The sequence below is a fragment of the Herpailurus yagouaroundi genome, unplaced genomic scaffold (assembly GCF_014898765.1).
Source record: "Herpailurus yagouaroundi ecotype Mexico unplaced genomic scaffold, PumYag 29, whole genome shotgun sequence".
NCBI classification, from domain to species: Eukaryota; Metazoa; Chordata; class Mammalia; order Carnivora; family Felidae; genus Herpailurus; species Herpailurus yagouaroundi.
In genome coordinates, this window is record NW_024412377.1 from 99501247 (window position 1) to 99521665 (window position 20419).

At 46.0% G+C, this 20419-nt stretch overlaps 1 protein-coding gene across 2 annotated transcripts in view; it reads right to left on the reverse strand.

Annotated features, from left to right (window-relative positions):
- Positions 1-2885: 2885 nt before the first annotated feature.
- The window catches only part of SV2C (synaptic vesicle glycoprotein 2C), a 229578-nt gene continuing 212044 nt past the window's right edge, over positions 2886-20419 (reverse strand). Inside the window, exon 12 of one of the 2 annotated variants that reach the window (XM_040450451.1) lies at positions 2886-10413. In XM_040450451.1, the coding sequence (XP_040306385.1) occupies positions 10230-10413 (184 nt within the window). In that variant the 3' untranslated portion in view covers positions 2886-10229. The remainder of the gene's footprint in view (positions 10414-20419) is intronic. The other variant, XM_040450442.1, reaches the window with a different exon arrangement.

The following is a 20419-nucleotide window of genomic DNA, read 5'->3' on the forward strand; positions in this document are numbered from 1 at the left end:
GGGGGGGACGCTTCACCAGGACAGGCCCACAGAGGAGCTGCTTTGCTCAGAGGCTGTGGTGGAGTGGGGAATGCCGCAGCCATCACACCCAGGAATAGAGAAAATTATGGTACAGACAGAGCAGGTCGCATTTGGAGTTTTAGTAAGCAGAGAGCCTCAGAAGGCAGAGTCACTAGTCTAAGAACCGTGTGACACAGGCCTCAGAGGCTGGCTAGCCTGCCCTGAGGTGTCCCCTAGACTAATTTGTTTCTAGTTTAGGAGTGCTGGGCCCACGGATTCTTCCCCAATCTCTCTCTTTATGTCCCCCTCCGAATAAACAGTACACATGAGTGAACACATACACAAAGCCCTTGCTCTGTTCCTGGGTGACCACAGGCAAATTCAATCACATTCGGCACACAACACACACCCCCTACAATTCTATACACAATATACATACACAATAAAATAAGTAGCACTGGGGATAATGTTCCGGGCTGAACTGTGTGCCCCTGAAATTCATATGTTGAAGTCCGAACCCCCCCAGTGCCTCAGAATGTGACTGCATTTGGAGATAGGGTCTTTAGAGAGGTAATCAGCCTAAAACGATATTAGGGTGGGTCCTAAAGTGCCCTTATTTGAAGAGGAGATCAAGACATAGGCACGTACCAAGAGAAGACCGTGTGACAACAAAGAGAGAAGATGGCCATCTGAAACCAAGGAGGAACGCCTCAGAAGAAACCACCCCTTTTTACATCTTGATATTGGACATCTAGCCTCCAGAATTGTGAGAAAATAAATTTCTGTGGTGCAAGCCTGTGCCAGCCTGTGGCACTTTGTTATGGCAGCCCAAATTCATATAGATAATAACAGTAACTCCACGGTATCAGACATCAGTATGCAGGAAAAGAGATTCCCTCAAGACTCGTGTCGCTTTGTTTTAGCATACCGATTTCTAGGAATTTCACATTTGGGATTTTGCAGCCACTGGTCCAGACCAGGATTGAGGATGCTTCCCTCAGATCTCACAGTGATCCTTGGCCAGGCTCATCTATACCCTCAGAGTCTCTTTGTGAGTTCCCATGCTTGCCATAATCCCTGATACTATTAGGGGATTTTAGCTTGTGGAGTCCTCTTTTCCTCCTTACGTGAGAGTATTATTGTGAAACAGGAAAGAAAGGAAAAGGAGGAAAATGATAACTTTTCTTACATACTCATTGGTGCTAAATCTGGTGGGCTGGGGGCTGGAGAAAGGGCGAAGACCAATATGGAGCAACGGGCTGGGTTATTTCCAGTCTGCTGGGGAGAAGGAAAAGGGAGAACAAGGTTGCTACAGCAAAAAAGAGAGCATCTAGTCTTGGGGGAGAAAACCTAGAAGAAGTGTGAGCAGGCCCGGGAGAAGGAACAGCATGCAGGGGGAAGTGAGCACATAACCTCCGGGGTAGCACTATCCAACAGAACTTTTGGTGATGATAAAATATTCTGTATCTGTGCTGTCCAATATGGTAGCCACTGGCCGGTGGTAACTGAGCATCTTGGAATGCGGTTAGGTATGACTGAGGAACTGAACTCTTAATTTCGTTGTACTTATTTTAAGTGTAACTATAAATAGCTGCATATGGCTACAGTGTGAGCTAGCATGATTCTAGAACCCATGGCCCACTGTTGCTTGCCTACCCCATGGCTACCTTCCCTCTTTCTTGATCACCAAACGTCAGTTTTGTTCAGGCAGTCAGAAGCCATGTGTTTTAGGGGAGAGAGACTCCTTCCGAGCTCTCCAGGGGGAGGGGAATGTTGATTAGACTAAGCCAGTTGTGGGAGTCATATTCCCCTTGCAAGTGATTGGTTTAGGAATAGGCAAATGGTGCATGTCCAGTCAACAAGACATAGAAGGAAGTCTGCTGGAGCATTGTGAGAATGTTCTCCAGGATCTTAAAAGGGGTCCTAAAAAGGGCAGAGTCCCTCTTTTGGTCCTTAGGTTTTTGTGTGAGGATCTGATGCTTAGCATTGCTGGGGCTCTCTCATGCCCACGAGGGGATGAAAACAAGTATGCTGAGAATGGCCGATGTAAAAGGTGGAAGGAACCTGGGTCTTCAGTGATGTCCCCCAGCTATGTCATAACCAAACTTGGAATTGTCCTGCCTCCTCTGTTGTGTGAAATAACAATTCCCTTTATTACTACGGATATTTGAAGCTGGGTCTTCTGTTACATGCAGCCAAAATATTCTTTTGGGATTAGCAAACCCAAAGTTTGTACTTATTTTAAGTGTAAACATGGCAGGCAGTCCATGTTTCTGTGTCCAATGCCCATTGGAGGGCAATGCACCCTTTGGTCCAAGCACCTTTTCTCATCATTCTTCTCAAACGAATGTTCCAAGCAGCCACCAACAGACAACTGAATTAATATGCTAAACATCTGTTTGTGACTCCTGTTCTAGGGCAAGAGAACACAGGCATGTGCCTTGCCACAAATTCCCCCACAAACTTTTTCTTCCTGATGGTCCTCACAAATGGAAAGTGTTCCTGTAAAATCAATGATACCTTAACACCCATGATACCAGCCCACACAAATAATTCAAATAAGCCTGAATCAAGGAAACAGGTTTTCTTTATGCCTACGCATATAAAAGAATGTACTTATTTAAAATATTATTTATTTTTGAGAGAGAGCAACAGAGCATAAGTGGAGGAGGGGCAGAGAGAGAGCGAGACACAGAATCGGAAGCAGGCTCCAGGCTCTGAGCTGTCAGCACAGAGCCCAATGCCAGGCTTGAATTCACAAACTGTGAGATCATGACCTGAGCAGAAGTTGGATGCTTAACCGACTGAGCTACCCAGGTGCCCCAGAAAGTATTTATTTTTAAAGGGTTAATTCATACTTGGAAGGGAAGTCAGTCACACAGCAATCCTTATTTGAATATAATGGAGCAAAAAATGCTCTTTTATTAACAATCCAATGTACATTAAATATCTTTGCAGCTGTTACATGAATGTGACGTATCTGGCATAGAAATGTATACACACTTCCACATCTGATAGATTTATGCTGTACACGAGTCACCCCACACAGAGCATGCCCTTTCACAAGGATACGCATGGATGTCTCGGGACATTTGTTAAAACATACTTGGTCAAACATTTTGGCAATTGGGAATCAGACACAGAGGAGCATACCAGAGAGATGAGTTCGCAACAGGACCAGCTGTACTGAAGATGGCAACTCCAGAAACCTGAAACAGAATTTATTGGGGTTCACACATGCAGCACATATATACAGTAGAATTGGGGTAACTGGAACTCCATAGCAGGAAGTCTTACAGAGCGGTGAAAACAGGAAAGAAACAAGAGAGAACAAAACACCCAGACGCCAAAACCAAGGACAGGACCACTGCCAAGATCTCTCTACAAAGGACAGTGGATCGTGGGTTTTGCATGTGTCCAAAACGAAGGTTTACCTGAAAGAAAAAGACTCTTGCAGAACTTTATTTACAGTATCTAGACACTAGTGAAGGACTCAAGATCTATTCAATATGTTCCTGGGTCAGGGTGAGGATACATAACCACAGTTTAGATGTTATAAAAGCACATATCAAGGAAGAACATTTTGTTTTTCTTCTGTTTGATTTAGGACATAGATTCGGCCCAATAAATGTATAATAATAGTGGTGGAAGTGAGATTAAGCAAATCTATCCAGTTCTACCTAGGCAGGCCTGGTGAATGTCAAAGGCAAGCAACGAGTTTCCTTCTTGGACATCTACTTGGGCGTGAAAGGGGAGACAATGTGCATCTTCAAATGAGTTCAGTTTTGTTTGCACAGCATGAAACAGCCAATTGACTATACATTCTCCCCGAAGGAGCAATCCTCATAGGAAGCAGTGGATTCTGGGCACTGTGGGTCCTATTCGGAGTCAAGGCAAATGCAGAAAGAAACCCTTTGTGAATTGACATGAGGTTGAGCTCGCCATGTCTTTCCTTCCCTCGGGTGCAGGGGCAATCCTGCCCCACAAATCGACAGGCTCCAATTTGGGGTGGCCTGGGTCAAGGCAGCGGGAGGCTATGCAATTCAGGGCTTTAGGTAGAACGGTAGGTAGGCGAATGATTAACAGAGTGATCTGTAGCCTTGGGGGTAGATTTCTGTGGTGTAAACACTCCTACCCTGGCCAATTTCAAGCCACAAACGTGATGTTACTGAACCTGGAGTTGGGGAGAGTGTGCAGTAGCACGCCCATATACGGTATTTCTACTCTACAGATCCAACAGGCATATATGACCTCAAGGGCATGGATAATTCTAAGTGTAGCAAACTCATTAGAAAGTGATGAGTTTTGCATATTTATTATCTAAGTGTAAGTTTACATAATTTTCAGTAATGTCTGTGTTTCTCACCCCGCTCCCAAAATTCCTGAAAGGATTGGCTCTGCGGAACTGGTTTGAGCCTGCCCCGACACGTCACGGGCTTCGGAGGACTTTGGTCCCTGTGAGCAGGCTCTGCCAGCCACTCCGCACCCCTGCTTCCAGGGTAGGCTGCTAGCCTGGTGTTCAACTCCCTCTGAAGAGAGGGCTGAGGGCTGCTTTCTCCTTCCTCTAGTTTTGGACACTCTTGGCTGCAAGGGGAGCATGGACATGGTGGCGTAAGCAGGGAGGGGACAGCCTCTGCAATGTCAGCATGTAATTCTGAAGAGAAAGCACCCAGCCTTCAGCACCAAGAAGACCCAGTGCAGGCACAGAGGGGTGCGTCTCCCTCCCACAGGTCAATGAATTCCGAGAACCTCTCTGCAGGCTGCCTCGTCTTTCAGGAGTCAGATGCCAAGCTCTCAGACTTCTGGCCCAGAGACGAGCCTCTCTCACACTCCACGCTAGTGGTACCCAGCTAATCCTGCACAGGACCTGAGCAGCAGCTGGCAATCTATCCCACTACAGGGAGCTGTGTCAAAACCAACAGTCTAGAGCTTATACCCCTTGGACCCCCTCCCATTCAACACCTTCTTCACCCATTGGGCCACCACCAGAGGCATGGATGGGCACAATCTTTAGCCCCAAGTGCACCAGTAAAGCTGGGCCTTGCCTTTGTACACTGCTGGAGTCGAGAGGTGACAACAGGAGGCGAGGGGAAGAAGAATAGATGGGGAAGAAAGGAAGTGAGTATGTACTCCTGGAAGAGGGAAGGAGGAGAGGGTTAGGGGGTGAAAAAGGAAATAAGGGCTCCCAGAGGGGAGGGGGCCGGTCACCAACAACTACTCCCCACTCTGCCTCCCCTCGGGGTCCAGAACCCCAAAGTCCTTGCAGTTTCAAGACATTTTGCAACAACTATGCACTGGTTTAACTCAAACTGAAATCTAAAACTCTCCTGTCCCTAACTGTCAGAACCTGTTCTCTGGGTGGTTTATCTGCCAAGGGTTGGAGGGGTGGGGGGAGCTGCTCTGGCATATCTGCAAAGGCAGCTGACACAGTTACAGGTCTTCAAAATCAGAAAGGAAACACCTCGGGAAGGGGGTGTGGCCACAGCCGAGGGATGTGCTGACTCCGCTCTGGAGAGAAGACTCCAGCACTGTCTGCTCTGGAGCAGACCTCCCAGCCCCCACCTCTCCTTTCAAACCATAAAAAGAATTCCTCCGAAGAAAAACCAACATCTCTATGAAGACGGGGCTATCTTTGCTGCAGATTCTTTTCCTTCGGTAATACTTTAGTGTGATTTTGTGTGGAGACGTTTAGAGAAAGACCAGGTGTGCCTCCATTTCTCTCATTTCCCAAGTATTACTTGGTAGTTCCTCTGACAGAGCCCAAGAAAATGAGGGGCTTTCTCCTCCTGTCAGTGATAGTCCCAATTTCTGAGTCGTTCCTCTACTGCCCACCATAGGCTACCCCTTTTAAATCTGGAAAAACAACAAGCTATGTTTACGGGGAGAGCACTTCAACGTGTTACGGGGATCAATATGAGATCCCATTACAGACGTTTTCTCTTTCACTCCCATTTCCTCTGCCTTCATTTAAGTCCAGCAAAGGGTTAACTGTCCACGTGAAGCACAATAAGTCCACCTAGGACATGGGAAGTGCTCCGTAAACACATATTGAATAATCACATGAGATGACAAGAGACCAGTGAATGCTCTGCCCAGCTCTTTGCCCCACCCACCCTTGCTGACCCTAATCAAGGCCCTAAACAGACCTATGAACCAGACCCTTGCAACTCAGAAGCCTAGGATTACTAAGATGGATGTAGGTATTGGTGGAGAAAGAGACCCTGGCAATGGCTGTGTCTGGTTGGTGAGACACTGTCGATAAGGGGAATGGTCAATATTTGGAGCAAAAGAACATTACATGGAGAACTGGCACTCCGTATCTGCAACAATAAAGAAACACGTATGTCTAGGAGATACTGACAGTTTTCTTTTGTCTACACTACACAGATCGTGAGGAAAGTTTCCTCAAAATGTACTGTGTTTGGCAGAAAACAAACACTGTAAGAAATGTGTAGCTCATTTCAGAGTGCCCTGTGGGGTAGGTTTCTTTTCGTTGTTGCCACATAACTGGTGTTTCTGTAGGTTTGATCACTGGACTAGGTTCAGCATGACATGGGGTTAAAGGAAAACAAAACACACAGCCAATATGCACCTTAACAACCGACCACTTGTCTTTCTATGATACCAGGTAAAAGCCAAAGTAAGACATTTCCAGCTTCAGAGCCTTTAGTGCATGAAGAGGTAAAGAAATAGATAAAGGCCATTGTGATATTAAATAGAAACATTGGAGACTATCATATTCTATTTTGGTTGGCAGGAGGAATCAATAGGTACTCCCATGAAATGGCTCTGAAATGATCCCAGGGTTTAGAAAGTCTCAACTTTCTCTTACTCCCTCTTAATCCCTCTCTTACTGTCTCATACTCCTTTCACTAGAACTTCTCAGCGACACCTTGGACTCTCCCTCTGTCACTACATTTCTTTCCCCACTTCTCCCATCATATCTAAAGACACTCAGAAAAGCAACAAAGCAGGTTTTGGTTGCACATCTGAAGTCTGATTTGGTGAGATTTGTAAATGAAGGTGCCTCTACTAACTTAGGTGATACCAATTAAAAACTCAGTTTCTGCAGGCCTAGGCCTTCCTGTTTCAACAATAAAAGGGAATAAGGAGTCAGGAGAGCTATAGGAGACAGACTCTGGGCTAGCATTTTGATCAGCGCATCTTCTAACCGTGTCCATCTGCCGGTGGGTCTCTTTCCTGACCAGGCAATGATAACTGTCAAACCAGCACTGAGTGGAAATAACGCTGAGAGTCCTAGGAAGCTGGCCGCACAGACAATATGGGAACTATATTCTCTGGCCTATTCCTAGGGGCTTCCCAAACAGCTTGCCCATTTGCTAATTTTTCTATTTCTAAACTAAACCTATTTGGTGCTTGTGAAGATGAATCCAGCATTGAGAAGAAGCCGGGACCCATCTGTCTTCTCTCCCTGGGTCAGTACTCTGGGTGTAAGGTGATCCCTGGCTGATGGGTTTAGCATTCTAGATTGATTCCAGTGAGAACATTTTAGATAGAAAAGGAGTCAAAAATATAGGAGAAAGTGGAACTGTTCCCTAGGCGTTCCTTTTGGCACATACTCCCGTTTTCCTTCTGTGGATGAAATAAGATGCTGGTTGCAGGTCCCAGTGCCAGCAGCCTGCTATATTGATAGGGCTGAGCTTCTGTTTAATCATGTGTCTCTATCTTAATCCAGCTAACCCTAGAACAAGCCAGACAGGCCATGCCACATACTTCGTGAACAACTTGAGCTCTCTCAGAGAAAATCAAGGTGATGGGAACAATGCAAGGGAGGCAGAGAAAACTTGCATTTTCTCTGAAAGGTGGGAAAGGTGGTGACCAAGAAGGTTTGTGACCGCAGACTGTCCAGGAGATTAGAATAGATCCCTCTTGGGCCACCTGGGAGGCTTGGATCAGGTGACAGGAAGGCCAAGAAAGGCCCTTCTGAAAGGGATGCGTGGTGTCAGGTCTCATGAAATGGGGGTTCTGCTGGTTTACCTCATGCTGACCCAACCAGCTATCATATAAAACTCTACACCTGCCGTGCTCTGTAGCTTGGGAGATATTTTACACATTTAGGGATACAACAGACATTGAAGACATTTCTGGAAGATAGTCCAGTAAGCAAAGTTCACTATCATGGAAGACGAGAGATAGTGACATCCATGCACATTTCTCTCTTTGGAATGGGTTGATGAAGATACACATCTTACTTTGGCAGTTGTTACTAAACATGCCGTATTCAACTAAAAAAGCCCTACTCAGGTCTCCACAATGGCTCTTTTTGAGAAGATAAATCAATGGGAAATGAATACATATGGAAGAAAAATATACAGGGTACCTTCCTGGGTTGACTGAATGCAATCTTTGTTCTACAATATTACAGAGGCAGAAGTGAGAGTCAGTTGTGTTTCTTTCCCTCCTTTGCTGGTATCAGTTGAAGAGATCTCATCCAGTCTTTATTGATTTTCCCTCTTCCTGCTACCTTTGCCATTTGGGGTTTGAGTTTTCCTGGTGTTTGGGGCCCTGAGCTGGCCTCCCCAGGGAACCAACCTATTCCTGCCAGACTCCAACACCACACTACCCTTTTTTACAGACCTGAATTACTCCAAGGGGTGGTCGATTAATGGCTACATTAATGAAAGAAGCTTTTCACAGAGTCTGCACTCTGCTATCTGGAGCTCCAGGAGAACGATTAGGAAGGGGAATGATTAGGTAGACAGCCTTCAGGGTTAGGACCGTCTTTGAATGTAATGGCTATTGGAAACAAAGGCTCTCCCTTCCCAGCATGGGGAGTCCTGGGGCTGTGGCCTGCTAGAAATGCCATAAAAGGTAACAAGGATAACCCTTTAACAAGGCGGAGTTAAAAAAAAAAAAGAAAAGAATATTGTTTTAATATGGGATTTATTCCTGGCTGCTGGTCTCTGCTGTGAATCTACCAGGAGGCTTCGGATTTCAAAGAAGATGGGTAAAAAGGACAAGCTTGGAGGAGGGGCAGCCCCGAGGGGTGAGAAGGTCACATAGCTGAGAGCCTGTGGGAATGTCCTGCGGACCTCTGTCTTCCAGGCCCAGGCAGATTCCAGCGGTGAAAGGAGCAGCCCCAGACCACCAGGAGATGCTGCCCATGTCTGCAAGAGGGGGCCCCGTGGACTAAGCAGGCTGGGACTCCGCACAGAGCGGTGGCTGGGAACACACTGGCCAGCGGAAGCTCGAGGAAGAAGACCCACTTCTGTCCATGCTGCCAGCTAGAAAGCCCACTGTCAACTGGGAGGCGGTAGTGGGGGTGGGGGGTGGGCACTGTCCTTCAGAAAAGCGGTACATCATTTTGCATTTCTAAATGGCTCTAGGGGTGAATCTCTACAGTGGAGACAGTGTGAATAAATGGCAGAATCGGGCAGGCAGATCCAGTTTTGTAGAAAGTGGCTTTCTCTCTTTGCATATGCTATCTGGCAAAATACAGGGCAGCTGGGGCGGGGGCAAGGAGGAGATGGGGGTAAACAGAGGCAGAAGATCTGTCTCTGACCTCTGATTTTCTAACGTCCTGGACCATAATCACCGACAGTACTGCGGTTCCTTCCCCGCATATTTTTCAGGACTTTAACTGGGCAGACATCCTGCTTGTGTAGTTAGTTCACTGAGATCTTTGCTGCTAACGGCATGGCCTTTATTTCTCTTGTCAGCAGAGTCACCTTCACTGTCATGCCCGAAAGAGCCCCACCCAGCTCCGTTTGGGGCCACATGGTTTTCTTTGAAAGGCCCTGCTAGAACAGCAAGAAGTGCTGGGTGTCCTTTGCTAAGTAAACAGGAAATATCACTCTGATTGGACAAAAAAAAAAAAAAAAAAAAGAATCCCTCTCCTCAGCACAAATGCAACAATATGCCAACTTCTATTTCCTGTGGATGTTAAATTAGAAAGAAGATGTATTTCTTAGGGCAGCGAAGGCTTCTCACCCTTCAGTGATCAGAATCTCAGGGAGGCCTGGCTGACGAGGGCACTTAAAAAATGCTTCCACTGGTAGCATCCCAGTCAGGAAAGATAGCAACGCATGAACAAAACTGCAAAATCACATACAAGGGGCAGGATGGTATGCAAATAAATTTTAGTGATGGCAAGGGTTAGTGTTCTGATATTTCACCACATTTTGGTATCTGAAAAATCTGAAGCCTTGAGTCAGGAGTGTTGACACAGGGCAGGAGAAAGAAACGCAGGACGGATGGCTTTTTTCCCATTACATCAGGACCTGGGTTCGTGTGTCAGGCAGGCGCAACCCCACCAGTCCTCCACACACGAGCACAGTGGAGGCCAGCAGGATGGGGATTGATTTGGTGAAGCTGACCAGGGAGCCGAATATTAAGTTTCCAAGGACGGCCGCTGCTTTGCACAGTGCGTTCAAGAAGCCAAAGCCTGTTGCCCTGCAAGGGGAAGAGACACAAGACAAGGTTGACAAAGTGACTCTGCAGATGCAGCCTTAGACGCAAACATCCTACGGGGGAGTGTTCGAGGATCTCCACGAAGAGTTTTGTACATCATTAAGGCAAATGATCAAATGCTTGTTAGCACATCTGGAGGCAGGGAACCCCAGCTGTGGGCATTGTTCCTTCAGCGCGTGAGTTTCTCAGCACCATGAGTGATTCTTGTCTTGCCCATAGGTTCCAGTTTATCATGAACAGAAAGAAAAAGGAAATTGCAGGAAGAAAAGTCTCTTCTCTCTTCTTCCAGAGTTAAATTAAAATAAATATAAGACCACATTTTCCTTAGATTCTTAACTCCCTACTTTCTCACAGCTTAATTAACGTGCAAGACTTTAAATAACTAAAGCCATGGTATTCTCAGAGACAATCAGGGATGACTGGGTTGTATTCCTCCCCTTTCTGGTGCCATAGAGGTAAATTGTCATGCTCACTTCACAAAGGTTTTGGTAGCAGGCAAACACTGAATACTGAGCTGGGTGGCCTGCCAGGGAGCTAATGGTACTTCCTCCTTCCTCATGAGACTTCCACGTGGGAAATCAAGTCCAGAAAAATACGACAGGGGACAATCAGATCGTAGGCCTAGAGATGATCTTGTTCACTCTACTGGCATTTGAGACGGGCAGGTGGTATATAAATAAGACCACATCCCATTTCTTGACACATTCTTCAGAAAAGAAGAGACGTACTGTCTTTATGTGCATTGAATGGGATTTTACCATGGACTTCTAGGCAGGAGACTTCATGTGGTTCACGAGGGGACGGACATCATGCGAGAATATGGATTTCCTCTGCCTTTATGCCAGTTCAGTTTTTTATGCCTCCCCGGGTACATGTGTGAATTGAAAGCAAATTGAATGCAAGATAATGGGTGGACACATTTTTCCCCCTCCAGAGGGAAGTGCATTTTCTATGCTGTAAAATGCGGCATCTGGTACACATCTTTCTTTGATTTGTAAATGTGTACGCGTGGGCTTTCCTTCAGCCGGTCAGTCGTAACAACTACTCATCACTACTTGTGCTGTTCCTAGAGACATTTTCTACAACATGTAGATGTTTGTTGTGGTTATTAGCTAACTGACCCCCTTCCCACACCATAGAGAGGAATAAGAACTCCTGTAGGAAGCGAGCCTGGGAGTTCGTGCAGGGGCCAGTGAGTCCAGGGGTCAGAAGAGACCGGAAAGGGGGCAGCAAACACCAATCCTCTTTTTGGCCAAAACACCTAGAAAGTAGAGTACTTGGACCTCTGCAGTGTGGCAAAGTTGCCACCTGTTTGCAGTGTGGAAGGGGTGTAACAGAATCTCTGACAGCAAAACAGGAACTTCTTGAGAAGAGAGTAGGCTAATTTTATATTCTTCTTCTTTTTGCTTTGTTTTTAAGCAAAGAGACTAGTAGTAGTAACAATGACTAGAAAGATAAGATTTAACGTGCTGATAACTATTTCCAAATGAAATTGCAGGAAGCTGCAGGTTGGGCACCACAGAGGACCTAAGTAGGACGACATCATCATCCGCTGCCTTCTTCACCTCCATGGAGATGCTACGAGGCTGAACTTTTTTTTTTTTTTAAATACTTTCTTGAGTTTTAGGTTTTCAAAAAACTTTTCAAAAAATTGAGTGAAAAGCAAAGACAGTTCCCATATATCCCCCTCACCCCGCACTGCCATTATTAACATCTTAGTGTGGTACATATGTTCACAATTGATGAACCGATATTAATACACTGTTATTTAGTCCTTAATTTAGGTCAGGGTTCATTCTGTGTTTTATAGTCTGTGGGCTTTGACAAATGTATCATGGCACATATCCACCATTACAGTATCATACAGAGTAATAGTTTCACTGCTCTAAAAAATCCCCTGTGCTCCCCTTATTCACCCCTTCTTTTTCGCCAATAACCTCTGGCAACCACTGATCTTTTTACGGTTTCCATAATTTTGCCTTTTCCTGAATGTCATATAGTTGGAACCCTACAGTAGGTAGCCTTTCAGATTGGCCTCTTTCACTTAAAAAAAAAAGTCCTTTTTTGAGAGAGAGAGTGCCAGACCCGGGGGGGGGGGGGCGGGGGGGGGGGTGCGGCAGAGAGAGGGGGAGACAGAAGATCTGAAGCTGGCTCTACACTGACAGCAGAAAGCCCGATGTGGGGCTTGAACTCACATATCAAACCAACCGTGAGATCATGACCTGAGCCAAAGTAAAATGCTTAACGGACTGAACCACCCAGGCTCCCCTCTTTCACTTTTTTTAAAACCACATTTTAGTTTCTAGATTCTAGAGTCATAAATTAGCAAATACATCTTACGGCAGTAAGATAAACTGTATCATTCTGCGAAAAATGGCTAGTGTGTATGTTGCTGATAAGAGGAAAACTTTCTTCCGTAGGAAGAATTCTCTCCATGCTGAACCTACAGAGGGACCCAAGCAGAAATTACAGCTGGGTTAAAATAACTGTATTTCCCCAAGCTGTCACTCAAAACAGGGCATAAAATACGAGCATCTCTCTCCTTATGTTATGGACACTGGAGCAGAGGAATGGACAACTTCCTGAGATTTCTGGACAGAACTAAGAGACATACACCAGGAGCATCTGGTATCAGAAGCTTCTAAAACAAAAACAATGGTCAGATCTTTATATCCGGACTCTCCATTTTCCTTTACCACGCTGAGGCAGTTCTGCACATGAAAATCTGGTATGGATAAAAGCACACAGCTTCCTGGGGCGCCTGGGTGGCGCAGTCGGTTAAGCGTCCGACTTCAGCCAGGTCACGATCTCGCGGTCTGTGAGTTCGAGCCCCGCGTCAGGCTCTGGGCTGATGGCTCGGAGCCTGGAGCCTGTTTCCGATTCTGTGTCTCCCTCTCTCTCTGCCCCTCCCCCATTCATGCTCTGTCTCTCTCTGTCCCACAAATAAACGTTGAAAAAAAAAAATTAAAAAAAAAAAAAAAAAAAAAAAAAAGCACACAGCTTCCTGAAATTAGCGTTGGGATTTGAGACAATGTGACCATCCTTTCCTTGGATAAGTAAATTCTTTCTTCAAATACTTGTGAGCAGAAGGGTATGATTTCCCATGCATCGGACACACAGCTGTCTTACAAAAATCATTCTCAAAGTAGCTCTCCTTTGCGGGTTATCTGTTTATAAAGTAAATAACCTTTTAGTTCATTCATTCCCTTGGTCTTATTAAAGGAATGCCATTAACTCCTACAGACACACAAAGTACAAGTCACCCCGTGCTCATTAAGTCCTTGGAGGGTGGAGAGAGAGCCCAGAGTTTGCAAAGGCTGGAATTCACTGGCTGACTTCTCAGCAGCAGCACAAACTAATGAATTTTTTTTTTTTTCAGACCAAAGATGTTCTGTGCCTTCTTGTATCCAACAGGTACCAAGGAGAAAGAATGAAATGATCTACTATCTTTCTATAAACTCCATCCCTTGTTCCCCTACCTCTCCAGACAGAATCCTTTGTTTTCAATTCTTGCTCAACCTACTTAAATCTTTTAAGTGGAAATTCTTTTCCCAAACAGCAGTCCTGTTCCACATTTTATCCAGGCGGCTTTGTCCCTGCCCCATTAACTCCTCCTGTCTGAGAACCCCAGTGCTAGTGCAGGGACCTGGCTCACCGCAGCCCTCGGCCTCAGCTGATGGCGGATGTGGCCGCCAGCCCTTCCTCACTGCAGCCGGACTGTGCTTTCTCCAGGGCCTTCACCATGTTGTAGGGGCCGGTTCATTTATACCATTTCCAGCTTTGGTTAGAGGCTGGGAAAAGGAATCTGCTGGCACCATTCCGGAAAGTGAGGATAGTTTTGCCCTCACATTCAGCCTCTTTCTTATTTGGTTTTTCCGACTTCAGGGCAGGGTCAGCGGGGGGTTTTATGGGGCTCCTGGGAAGAAGCAGGGGGTGCTGACTAGTAGCGGCATTTAGGCAATGCCCAGCACGTACTAGGCACCATGCCAGCGTTAGCCATTTTAAACACTGACTGAAGCATCTGCCCCGTTGAATGCTGAAGTCAGGAAAACAAATTAGGGGTGCCTGGCCGGCTCAGTCAGGACAACATGAGACACTTTATTTCAGGGTTGTGAGTTCAAGCCCCACGTTGGGTGTGGAGCCTACTTAAAAAAATTAATGAGAAAAAAAGGAAAACCAATTAAATGCTCATTTTGAAAGGCCCGCAATGGCACAGATCCAGACTCAGCTCATGGGATGTACCTGTTAAGGGGTAAAATGTAAGCATTCTCTTTGCTTAGTCTAAACTTTTGGGGAAAACTGTTTTTGGGTAACTCAGTCAAATCAGTGGTAGAAGTTAGAAAAGGAATACTAAGGACTCAGCAAGGGGCATTTTGGAACGTATAGGCAGTCCTTAAATCAGTATTACAGTAGTCCCTTCTCATTTGCAGGGGGGGGGATGCTCCAACAAAGACCCCCAGGGGATGCTTAAAACCACAGAGAGTACCGCACTCTATACACATATTTTTTCCTATACATACTTACCTAAGATAAAGTTTAATTTATAAACTAGGCACAGTAAGATCAACCATAACTAAAAGGAAAGTGGAACAATTATAACAGTATACTGTCATAAAAGTTATTTGAATGTGGTCTCTCAAAATATTGTACTGTACTCACTCTTCCTTTTTTTCTTAAGATTTTATTTTCTTAGTTTTATTTTTTAAAAACGTTTATTTAATTATTTTGAGAGAGAGAGAGAGAGAGAGAGAGAGAGAGAGAACCAGCGGGAGAGGGGCAGAGAGAGAGAAGAGAGAGAATCCCAAGCAGGCGCCATGCTGTTAGCACAGAGTCTGACACAGGGCTTGATCCCACGAACCGTGAGATCGTGACCTGAACCGAAACGAAGAGTCAGACGCTTGAGTGACCGCGCCATTCAGGTGCCCCTCAAGACTTTATTTTTAAGTAATCTCTACACCCAGTGTGGGGCTTGAACCCACAACCCTGAGATCAAGAGTAGTATGCTCTACTGACTGAGCCAGCCAGGCACCCCTATACTTATGCCTCTTGTTGTGATGATGTGCGATGAGGTGAATGACACAGGCACCATGACATGCCATTAGGCTACTGCTGGCCATCTGGCACTGCATCAGGAGGAGGCTCATCTGCTCTCAGACCTGAGTTGACACGAGTCGCCCACCAAAACCACATAAAGGGAAACCTCGGATAATGGGGACTACTGTACATTGTGATCTAAAGACTCATCCAGTAGTTGGCTCTTTAAAGCACAAAATGAATTTCATTTTTTCTCACGGAAATGTTACAAACGATGGCAAGTTTCCTGGATTAACCTAAAAGAGCAATTTCACCACTGAATCCATCTGAGCTACTGAACTGCAATGCTAGGAGCACTAGAAACCCCAAAATGGTCCTTACCATGGTCCTAAATTACACATCCTTCTATGCATTTATTCATTTAACAAGCATTTATTAAGCATTATATGTCAAGTACTACACTTGGGACCTCAAAATTACTAAGGTAAAGTCCTCTTTTGCATTAAGATGGATGCCAAAAGATCATGAAAACACAACATGCTAAACTCAGTGACACAGATAGCCACAGGGTACTATGGGGGTGCAGAGGGCAGGAGGCGATCTCAGGCTGGGGATGGGTCTCTCTTCCTCTTCCTCTGCCCCTCCCCCGCTCCCCTTCAAGCTCTCATTCTCTCTCAAAATAAACATTAAAAAAAAAAAAAAACCACAGTGATGTGGCAATACCAATGCCTAGGGCCACACCCACAGAAGTTCTGACTTTGTTGCTCTACTGGAAGCCCAGGCATTGATCTTTTTTATGTCCTGTGTGAATCTAAGGTGTATCCTGGGCTGAGAACCCTGCAATTCTTCCAGAGAAAACTGCATGTTTGAATTGATTGGATTTCTTATGATATACCAAAGGAAATTACAAAAGCAAAATATCTACGTGCCCCCCCGCCCCCTCCAAAAAATGGTTTTCATTTCTGAATTCCTTTCAGGGTGCTTCCATATTTTTCATATTTTCATTTCCATATTTTCATATCCATATCTTTACCAATCACAGGATTTATACAATTTTGCTTTCTGCTCTTCCCCCCCAAAATTAATAAAACCATCCCACGTTGTTTATGTCTTGTTTAAAATGAAGTGTTTTGGCATATAACCATTGTTTCTGCAACCATACCACTGGATAATTGGGAGCTTTCCAAACTAGGGGAACACGAATGATGTTGCAATGAACACCTTCACAAGCAAGGGCTGGATGTGTTCATTAGGAACTATCAGGCAGTGTAACACAGGCAGGGGAAACGTTTATGAGACGGTGTATGTGGGGGTGGGATAGGAGGGAGACTATGGCCCACAGGACGGGAATCCAAGGCAAAGGTTTCATCCAACCTCTTTTCTTCTCCCTCCCTGCTCCTGTTCTCTTATTTACTCTGCTTTTCACAGCTCATTTGCCCCAGAGGCGATCTGTTTCTCATCTAACCTGAATCATTTCTTTCTCTTCCAACTTTCATGCAGCTGCTGTGCAAGCAGGATTCTGGGCGGGTCATGGAGGCTCTCTCTGCTGAACAAGGTCCCCCCAACCGCTCCCCCCCACCCCCAAAGGACTGGGTTGTACCAATGTCACAGTTCTGTGTCTGGATTCAGCCTGATCTTTGGGGCAGGACTGTGGAGTCTTTCCATTCATTCATTGCTTAACCCCTCTAGGATACTTGTGGAAAGAACGAAGCAATTTCCCCACATCTTAAAAATATGTTGGAAGTAGATTTCTGTAACGGGCATTCTAATGGGCATTGGTCAGGCCATGTTTACTGATGCCAGACTATAATCTTTGCTTGTACACAGGAAATAACCCTAATTTCACATTCTGAAATCAGAAAAGGCTGAATTCAATTACTTTCTGATCTCCATCAAAGAGAAAGTGTGTCTCATCCAGGTAAGTCGTGGGTGTGTGTGTGTGTGTATGGTCTGTGTGTGTCCTCCCTAACCTGGGAGGATGGCATCCTGTAGCACTGCAAGCGGGCCTTGCCTTAGTCACATACAAGTGGAGAAGGACTTACCTATGGTTTGTGAGCCAAGAGGAATCCCTGGGCCCAAAGTAGCCCTCCCATCCCCACCGCCATCAAGGGTCTTCCTACAGCTTGTGCTGTTGATATGCAAATATTCACAGTCGGGCAATAATGGAAGTCTTTGTGAGTCACCGAGTATCTGACGAAGCTACTAGGTGAGTGCCTGGGCCAGGATGGATAATAATGGAGTGAAAGACAGCACTGGGAGGGAATTCAGAGTTCATCTAAGGCCAGGATTCCTGAACATGACTGTATTTCCCAGTTACCAGGTGAGCTTCTTAGAAGCCAATTCCCAGGGGTGGTTGAGTGGCTCACTCCATTTAGCATCCAACCAACTTCGGCTCAGGTCATGATCTCGCAGTGGACCCTGGGTTCCAGTGCTGCATCGGGCTCTGTGCTGACAGCTCAGAGCCTGGAGCATGCTTCCAATTCTTCTGTGTCTCCCTCTCTCTCTGCCCCTGCCCTGCTTGCTTTCTCTCTCTCAAAAATAAATAAACAATAAAACATTAAAAAAAAAAAAAGGAAGCCAGTTCTCAGAGGCTCCCCCCTCCCCCCACCCAAAACCTGCTAGGAGAGACGTAGGTATGTCTGTCCTGGGAGCAGCACTGCAGGGTCACAAAGTTGGGTTTGAGCCTCAGGGACCCAGGGCAAGTTACTTACCCTCTTTGTGCCTCATTTTCCTAACCAAAAAATGGAGTAAGACTCCTTACCTTGTAAGCTTGGAGTGAGGATTACATAAGGTTAAATAGATGACCTAAATCCTCAGCACAGAGCCTGACTCACCTCCATTTTTCAGGTGAGGAAACCAAGCCCCAGAAAGGCTAAAGGACTGATCTAAGTTACCTTGTATTTTCTGGCAGCACCAGGCATCCTTGGCGCTGTTGATGGAGGAAGGGGAAGAGAAGAGGAGGAGGGTTTCCAGTAGGCAGGGTGTGGGCAAGGGGGAGCTGGCAGCTGAAGGACTGGGAGGTCACAGGCTCTGACAGCAGAGGTGGAAAGGGAAGAGGAGCACTACCTCCCTTACAACAGGTCTAAGCAGCTCACCTAGATGGGGGATGGCGGTACTAGATCCCACATGGGCAGGAAACCCACAGCCCATAACAGCTGGATTTTAATTTTTTTTAAAGGTTTGTTTACTCAGAGAGAGATTGAGAGAGACTGTGTGCATGCACGCAAATGGGGAGGGGCAGAGAGAGAGAGGGATAGAGAGAATCCCAAGCAGGCTCCATGCTCAGCACAGAGCCCCTCATGGGGGACTATCTCACAAACCTTGAGATCATGGCCTGAGCTGAAATTAAGAGCCTGACGTTTAACCAATGGAGTCACCCAGGTGCTCCAACCAGCTGAATTTTCAAAAGCACCCCCTTCACTTCCCTTCCTCCCATTCACCTAGGGCTATGCTAATAAGTAAGGAAAACAAAGTCCATCCCTGAAGGACCTCACATTCTAGTGGGTAACAGATAGTAAACAAACATCCACCTTAACATCGTATGATCTGGGTGGTAACTTGCTTTAAAAGTACTTCAGTATAAAGAGAAATTGCTCTATACTCTAGAATTTGAAACATGTTAATCAGGAATCAACAGGCTAGAGAAAGTTACTTAGGGCTTTACACATCATTTTAGAAATGTGCAGAAGAAAATCTGTGAATGAACAAAGAGACAATTTCTCATTGGTGATATGAGTGGTTGATATGCAGTTGATTGGAAAGAAAGTTCTGCCCTCAGCACCATGGATGAACAAGTATCCTGTAAGCCCAGCCACCTAAAACTGGTGGAATGGTACCCTTAGCTGAGACCCCAGATTCTAGAGCCACTGGCCCCTGAGACTTAAAGTCCTGACCAGCTCCAAGCCTGATGGCCTCGCCATCAGCATATCTCGATGTTCCCATAGCCCTTGCGTGTAAGGCTTGTTCAGTACCCAAGGGCAGAGAGACGGACTTCCCCGGAGTCCAGAACAGGCTGCATGACTGTTTCTGTGCCCATGTGCACATTTGCTAGGATTTGCTGCCATCATAACAGACTACCTGGGGAGGAGGTGGTGGGTGAAGCATACTTCCCACCCCCTCACACTCCACTTCTAACTGCCGGAGACAGAAAGGGTCTGACATTGGCTGAATGGCCAAAAAGACTCAGGTCACATAAAATATAAACATGTATAATACAATGAAAAGGCCTACAAAGAATAACGAGGCACGGTGAACGGACACAGATGGAGTGTAGATTGGTTAGAAACGATAGTTGAATGAAAGAATACTTCATCTCAGAATCTTCAAAAAAAAAAAATCAGTATGGTCTTTATCTTCAGAGCCACAGATGTAGAGTGTCCTCATTTTGTATCTCAAACAAATAAGGCACAGTTATGCTGAGTGGTCTCGTTGAGGTCGCACAGCTGGTCAGCAAAAGATCCAGGATTAAAGACCTTCAGGATAGAGCATGGAGACCGAATGGGGAACTTCTCTGCCTAAACAGTAACAGCCCTCAGGGGAGGGGCTTAGTTTGGTTAATTCTGGGCAGATGCCTTGGTTTCCAGCTCATGGAGGAAAAGGACCATCCAGCAGTGTTGGGTGACAGCAGCAGCTGACCAGGACAAGCAGGGAATAGCAGGTGGAATCAATCAGGGTTTACTTTCAAATGCTTTCTGAGGTCATGTCTGAAACTGCATGTGTAAGCGGGGAGGAAGAAGGAGGCCAGTGGCCAGAAAAAGGCCGAGGAGCATGCTGCTGGATGAATACCCACGAGACAGGCCTGCTGGGCTGAGGGATTCTGTGTGGAGGCCAAGCAGGGACAGCTTTGGTTTCATCACTTAACAAAGCGGGACTTCCTTGCCCTGAACTCCATGGAGAAGGGGTAAATATGGCCATTGGGCCATAAGGACACAGGAAGCGTCCGCAGTGGAGCTTT